The sequence below is a fragment of the Musca vetustissima genome, unplaced genomic scaffold (genome assembly GCF_032173495.1).
Source record: "Musca vetustissima isolate MV318-11 ecotype Yass unplaced genomic scaffold, APGP_CSIRO_Mvet_v1 utg1129, whole genome shotgun sequence".
Classification (NCBI taxonomy): Eukaryota; Metazoa; Arthropoda; class Insecta; order Diptera; family Muscidae; genus Musca; species Musca vetustissima.
Window position 1 is genome coordinate 887,508 of NW_026888644.1, and position 8,226 is coordinate 895,733.

Below are 8,226 nucleotides of genomic sequence, written 5' to 3' on the forward strand. Positions count from 1 at the left end.
TAGATTATAAAAAACCCAGGGGTGTAGATCATGGCATAGATAGAATAGATTTTTATACCCTTCACCACACTGTGGTACAGGGTATTATGTCTTTGTGCATATGTTAGTAACAGGCAAAAGGAAACGAGATGGACACATGTCGATTTAAGTCGTCGATTTACGCATGTCCGTCTGTCTGTCCGTCCATGTATTTTTGTGAACAAAGTACAGGTCGCATTTATTATCCGATTTGGATGAAATTTGGCACAGCTCACTTATTTGGCCCAAGGACGAACCCTATTGAAATTAAGAAAAATCGGTTCAGATTTATATATAGCTCCCGTATATAATTTCGTCCGATTTACGGTAAATATGGCACAAAAGTCCTTATATATCTCTCGATTTGGACAAAATTTGGTACAGGATACTGAATTGAGTCTAGAACGATGTGTCCGATTTAAAGTAAATGGTGATCCAAAGTCCCTAAATATCGTTCGATTTACACGAAATTTGGCTTACCGTACTGAATTGAGCCTAGAATGATGTCTGCCAAGTTTCGTGGAAATCGGTTCAGATTTAGATATAGCTCATATATATATTTTCGTCCGATTTACTGTAAATGGTGAACCAAAGTCCCTATATATCCTTCGATTTGCACGAAATTTGGCTTAGCGTACTAAACTAAGTCTAGAATGATGTATGCCAAGTTTCGTGGAAATCGGTTCAGATTTAGATATAGCTCATATATATATTTTCGTCCGATTTACTGTAAATGGTGAACCAAAGTCCCTATATATCTTTCGATTTGTATGAAATTTGGCATAGCGTACTAAATTGAGCCTAGAATGATGTCTGCCAAGTTTCGTGAAAATCGGTTCAGATTTGGAAATAGCTCCCATATCCGATTTTAGGTAAATGGTGAACAACAGTCCCTAAATATCTTTCGAATTACACAAAATTTGGCACAGCGTACTAAATTGAGTCTAGAATGATGTGTGGAAAATTTCGTGAAAACCGGTTCAGATTTAGATATAGCTCCTATATATATTTTCGTCCGATTTAAGGTAAATGGTGTTCCAAAGTCCCTAAATATTTTTCGATGTGCACGAAAATTGTCATAGCGTACTAATTTGAGTCTGAGCACAAATCACACTCAGTTTCATGAAAATCGGTTCAGATTTAGATGTAGCTCCCATATCAGATTTTAGGTGAATGGTGCTCCAAAGTCCCTAAATATATTTCGATTTGCACGAAATTTGTCATAGCGTACTAAATTAGGTCTAGAATGATGTGTGCTAAGTTTCATGAAAATCTATTCAGATTTAGATATAGCTCCCCTACATATTTTCTTCCGATTTTATATAAATTGTGCTCTAAAGACCCAAAGTTTGTCCGATTGTCACACAATTTTGTACAATGAGCTGTAGTTAATATAAGTTAATCTCTGGCAAGTCTCATTGAAATCGGTTCACATTATATATATTCCATATCTATTCTATATCTATAGCAACTCTATATCTGACCAAATGAAAAATTTAGTATAGGTTTGCAGAATGACATATTTATGGATTAATTTTCGTGTTTATGGTCCTTCAACGTCTGTTAGGATTCATCTGTTGAATATACCCAAATTGGTGAAGGGTATCATATAGTGGGCCCGGTCCGACTTCTCTACTTTCCTTACTGCTTTAATTTTAGAATAATTTTTCAACAACATTTTTTTTTCAAAATCCACACCTTCCGATTTTTAAAGATATTTTTTCCAGAAATATCATTTTATTGGCTTCCGTTACAAATCACATAAAAACCTCGTATTGAACTCCATTAAAAATCCACATTTAAAAACGAAAACAAGTTAACAACAAATTTCACACACACTTGCCCTCTTTCAATTATTTTCTTTTCACCTACCTCCCCCTGCCTCTCACTTAATAGATGTACACTCGACCAAGTAGAGCATTCACCTCAATTTAATAGGTCTCCTCTTGCAGTCAGCATCAACAGAAACAACAACAATAGCTTGGAGGACAGATTGTTATTATTTTCATGATTGTTTTCGGTATTGTTGTTGTTGTTGTTCTTGTTGTTATTGCCATCCAATTAATTTATACTTTATTAATAATACATTTTCATATTGAAATTCGAAAAGAAAAGTAAAGAACAAATACTCAAGCAATTGATGTGGCCCTGACGCCTTTTCTGTGGTCGTGTGTGTATGAGAGAGAGAAAGAGAGAGGGAGAGTCTCGGTGTGTTAGTAAGACTATTGACCTTTTATAGGCAAATAACAAAAAGAAACACTACAAAATAATTGTACCGCACAAGATATTAATTACATTGAGTGCCAGGGCATTTTATGAGTTTATTGCTATTTTGCTTAGACTGACAGACTATTCCATGGAAATTTTTGAAACATTTCAAATATTTGGATTTTATTAGTATGGTTAAATGTTCATAGCTTCGATGTATTGGAATCAAATGTCAATTGCAATTTGTAAATTTTAAGAAGAATTGTTGTTGTTAATTGTCATTAAAGAATTGTAGTTTATCCTATAATTATGGGATTTGTGTGTGTATTTACACAGAACAGAACATAATCGATAATCTAATAATTCGTAATATGATGGCGTATACTTAATGTCAGCAATTATACGCCATGATTGTTTGCCAATAAATATTAATGATGGCCATTGGTCATTAACATAATTGGGAATATGTATTTCAATATTGTTATCTTTAAATGGCGTTCGGGTTGGAAATAATGGATATCACATTTAATATTTGTATAACAAACGCAATAAAATATAATTGGAATTATTTAGGGAAGATTATATTAAGGATATATTGAAAACATTATTTTCAAGTTCCCAACAAAAGCATGGATTTTTCAAAAATATTTTTTCAACGACCTGCAAGTGGAGTGTATTTTTATACCCCTCACCACACTGTGGTACAGGGAATTATGTCTTTGTGCATATGTTTGTCATAGGCAAAAGGAAACGAGATAGACACATGGTTCCTTTTGAGAATATGCATATAATCACTTTCCGAGTCGATTTACGCATGTCCGTCTGTCTGTCCGTCCGTCCATGTATTTTTGTGAAAAAAGTACAGGCCGCATTTATGATTCGATTTGGCTGAAATTTGGCATATGTCACTTAGTTGGCCCAAGGATGAACCCTATTGAAATTGGGACTAATCGGTTCAGATTTATATATAGCTCCCATATATATTTTCTTACGATTTAAGGTAAATGGTGTACCAAAGACCCTATATATCTCTCGATTTGCACGAAATTTGGCACAGCGTAATGAACTAGGTCTAGAATGATGTGTGTTAAGTTTCGTGAAAATCGGTTCAGATTTAGATATAGCCCCATATATATTTTCGTCCGATTTCAGGTAAGTGGTGTACCAAAGTGCCTTAATATCTTTCGATTTGCACGAAATTTGGCACAGCGTAATAAATTAGGTCTAGAACGATGTGTATAAAATTTCTTGAAAATCGGTTCAGATTTAGATATACTTCCCATATATATTTTCGTCCGATTTAAGGTAAATGGTGCATCCAAGTTCCTATATATCTTTCGATTTGCACGAAATTGGGCACAGCGTAATGAATTAGGTCTAGAATGATGTGTGTTAAATTTCGTGAAAATCGGTTCAGATTTAGATACAGCTTCTATATCTGACCAAATGAAAAATTTTGTATCGGTTGCTGAATGATATGTTTATGGGTCCAATAATGATACGACCTACAATAGGGGTGGATTTACATTTTTTTTTGTGGATTTTTTAAGAATATTTTATAAGCACCTGTTATGTTGGTGGATTTTGTCGTGCCCCCCTGACGTATAAGTATTAGTTGTAATTAATATTAAGCATACGCCTATGTGCTCCACCAAATCTAATTAATATTAATCATACGCCATGATGACTATTTTTTGCTAAATAAATATATTTTGGATGAAAAACTTCCTGATTTTTTTTAATTCTCTGAAAGAGAATTGCTGCGAATATTTTTGAAAAAAAAATAAAACAAAAAAATCCAAGCCCTAGGAAAATATTTTATTATAATCCCCATATGATCAGCAAATTTCTAAAAAAAATATGTTTTTAAAATCCTGGCTTATATGCTGCTTGAAAAAAATAGTCTTTCAGACAGCAATGACGATCTGCTTCTTAAGATATTTGTAGATCCTTTACTAAACAAAAATTATTTTCAATTTCAAAAATTAGTTTTTTTTTCCCATTTTTCCTTGGTAAAATCCCTTCCAACGAGTATTTAAATTTTTAATACGCTTTGCCCTTGGTACCAAAAGCATTTTTTTGTTTGTGTCGACTTCGCACCAGATTAGAAGTTAATGCATATGTAAATATGCTTACAAGTTAGTAAAGGGTCTAGTGAACATTAATTGTTAAGGAGAGTTTGTCAGTGGTTAGTTGGTTAGTTCATTTTGTCAGCCACCCCCCCCCCCCTCGATCTCCCCAAAAAAAGGAGACATAGTGGCATTTAAAACACATCTCAACAAGCAAAAATGCTGAGAAAATAAAAATCACAAAAAAAAATCCAATTAAAGAGCACTCTTTGGCATTAAACACATAGCATTTGCAGGATGTGCAGTAGTAGCACACTAGGCAGGGAGGTTTAGAGGGAGGAAATGGGGGAATTTGGCACTGCCGCATACTGAATATTTGGTTTTTTCGGTAGGAAAAAAGCTTGAAAACATTTTATAGAGGCGGCTGTCAATAGACAACATGTCGTTGGAACATGTCATAGGTATGTTGGGGAATGTGTGCTCACTTTTGTTTTTTTTTTTTTTTTTGAGAGAGAAAAAAAAATCTAGCTGACAACTCATAACGTTGTTATAAAATATATCACACTCGCACAAACACACGCACACACTGCCACTACACTTTCTACCACAGCTACTCTGCCAGACTTGTCTCTCCACACAGAGATGTGAACAGCTTTAGGTGGCTGTGTGTGTATATCCTGTTTCTATGGTAACCAGGAAGTTGTAGCAAATATTTTTACGCACATTAATGAGAATTTCATCAGATGTGAATTTTGTAGTTTTGTTTAGATTTTTTCTCTTTTTTTTTGAGTGCAGAATAGATTTTGATGCATGACTTGCATTTTAAGCATGGTTGGATTAAATCTTAGGCAATATACAATGTCATCCCGCCAGGGCGTATACGTATTAGTTATTGTTATTATTGTTAAACATACGCACAGGTAAGCTTTTAATTAATAGAAATAATATTAATCATACGCAAAGGTGTGTTGCTAATTAAGAGAAATAATATTAATCATACGCTAAGCTGAATATTATAATTTTCGAGAATCGTTGAAAAAATATTATTTTTATACCCTTTACCACACTGTGGTACAGGGTATTATGTCTTTGTGCCAATGTTTGTAACAGGCAAAAGGAAACGAGATGGACCCATGGTTCCTTTTGAGAATATGCATAGAATCACTTTCTAAGTCGATTTATGCATGCCCGTCTGTCCGTCCGTCCGTCGGTCCATGTTAAATTGTAAACAAAGTGCAGGTCGCATTTATTATCCGAATAAGATGAAATTTGGCACAGATCATTTATTTGGCCCAGCGACGAACCCTATTGAAATTGTGAAAAATCGGTTCAGATTTAGATATAGCTCCCATATATATATATTCGTCCGATTTTTCGCCTATGGTGCACTAAAGATTTAAAGGGTGTTCGATTGGCACAACATTACGCGCAATATTGTCAAAGTGGTAAAGGGTATCATATAGTCGGCCCCGTCAGACTTTACTACTTTCTTTACTGGTTTTTTATTAAAAAATGTTTTCTTGAAAAAGTGATTAAAAAATACGAGCCATATTCACAGGCTTCTGAGCTCTGAACCCTATCAAAAAATTATTTTTTCCTGTCATTAAAAGGAAAACCACGAAGTATCTCTCTTCTTTAATACCATGAAACGACAAATGTCATTGCAATATTTCTGTTAGTTATTCAACAGTATTGCAGATAGCAAAATGAACCCAAAAATTTACAAATTCTACGAAAAAGAAACGGAAAAACAAAACATGATTGAAAATTTCATTTTATTTAAAATAAATGCAATTATTTTCAATTGTTGTTTCTGTTAACACACAAAATTTACCTCTGGAGAAAACTTTTTTTTCGATACAACATCGTTTTTCTTGCAATTTGGTGACATGGGACTGAACACTAATGAAATGAAGTGAAAACCATCGGGATATTTCATGACATGACCAATGAAAAAAAAGGAAATATTTTTTCCCTTTACCATTGCCTGCATGCGAATATCAGGTTTACTGGGATGACATGGCCGGCTGGGGTTAAGAGACAATTTCAATTTAATGAAAATAATTAATATAATTTTTCCCATCATTTATTTTAATAGCGAACACTCTCTCGGTCGGAGGTCAATGGTCTACGAAGAAAAAAAAAATTGTGTGTTCACCAAGAAAAAAGTTTATGTATGTGTATATATTTTTTGTAAGCGCGAAAAATTTATTCCTTCACACCATGCACTTGACGACATTCCTCCAACTCAGCATAAAAAGCCAATTTCATATGCAGTAGAGTATCAATGAAATATTTTTGAAAATTATTTGAATTTAATTTCTTCGCACCCAAGGCATAATAACGTCCCCGATGATTTTCGAATTGGTAAATAACATTTATTGGGTAATCCCGCGGCAAGAGATCACACACATTTATATGAAAAAATACCTTGGCAATGGCCAAGGGATTTGGACACTGGGGTGTGGGTTTTGAAAAGTGGGCCTCCACAAAATAACGCTTACCAAAGGGTGGTATTTCCGCACTCATCTCCTGAGCAATTACAACAAATTTGGTGGCCGGTGTGAGTTCCCAATTTTCTATAAATTGTGTTATTTGTCTCACCACTGAGGGGAAATTGAAATCCTGCAGCAGACACCAAGGTTCTTGGGGCATCCGGGATGATGCATCACTGCTGCTGCTGCTAGAGGTACTTGGCATGGTAAAAGAATCACTGCTGTTATCATTGATTTCGTTTTCGAGTTTTGTTTTCTTCGAATTTCTTTTCCAACCATTGGGATTTTTGTAGAGAAATTCTCCATCGGGATCGGCATTAATATAACCGGCAGCAGTTTGTACAATATCTTCAAGAATCACCGCAAGGCCTTCAATGTCCAATGGTGGTGGCTTGGCTAATTCTTTTAATTCAGAATCGCGTACTAAATTCAAAGGTCCCAAAGCTTGTTCGTACATTTCTACAAAAATATATTTGACATTCGAGATAAAAATTATTTTTGAAAAAATATTTTTAAAGCAACCGCGTTTTTAAAAGGTTCCTGAAAAATATTAAAAAAACACTTCTATAAGTGGTCTCAGATAAATGTAAAATCCACACCTATTATAGGTCGTTGAAAAAATATTTTAAAAAAATCCACGCCTATTGGAGGCAGGTCGTTGAAAAAATATTTTTTAAAAATGCAAGGCTATTGTTGGTCGTTGAAAAAATATTTTTAAACAACCCACGCCTACTGTAGGTCTTTGTAGCCTATGCTGGGGACTATGTTTCCAACAACAATCCGTTTTGTACTCTAAATTTATAAAATTAGTACCATCGTTTTCCTACTTTAAGGCTTGATTGTGACCTATTGACTTTTAAATTCCTTTTTAATTTTTCTCTCTTTATTCCCAGTTCGTTTTCCCAATTATTTATTTTAAAAAAATATTTTTTTGTTTAATGCATTATGACTTCATTTTTATTACTGCACTTCTTGTGAGCACTTAATTTCCCCCTCATCTAATGCCTTTTGAAGACATTTGGCATTAGAAAAACAAAACAAGCAAACAAAAAAACCTATTTAAAATCATCAACAGAAAAACAACTTGGACTAACAACATATCCATTTGCAATCAGTTTCATGTTCATATCCTAAATCCCCTCATTTCCCATTTTCCCTCCCCTCTTTCCGTCCCCTTTTTTCCTCCTTTATGAAGAGAAAATATTTGCTGTTGCTCCACTGACTGATATACTTCTATACTTGATTGATGTTTTCTTGTTGTGAGGTAGTTTTTTTTTTTTTTTTTTTTTTTTGTTTTGCCAAAGACATCCTGGCAGCTGCAATTCGAATAATCTCTGGGGATGGGAATCTACACATTTCCATTTGCAACGCATTTGCAGTAGAAATTAGCAATGGCTTCCTCTGCCATTTGCCTGACAACAAAATGGCTAAAGAAG

The 8,226-nt window shown here is 34.2% G+C and overlaps 1 protein-coding gene across 1 annotated transcript; it reads right to left on the reverse strand.

Annotated features, from left to right (window-relative positions):
• Nucleotides 1–6,503: 6,503 nt before the first annotated feature.
• On the reverse strand, nucleotides 6,504–7,247 carry LOC133336547 (uncharacterized). Its single transcript, XM_061544829.1, has one exon. The coding sequence runs from the start codon at nucleotides 7,245–7,247 to the stop codon at nucleotides 6,504–6,506; it is 744 nt and encodes a 247-aa protein (XP_061400813.1).
• Nucleotides 7,248–8,226: the final 979 nt, after the last annotated feature.

Bases quoted from the DNA above. Each gene is read 5' to 3' on its own strand.
- LOC133336547 (XM_061544829.1), bottom strand. From the start codon at position 7,247: ATGTACGAACAAGCTTTGGGACCTTTGAATTTAGTACGCGATTCTGAA.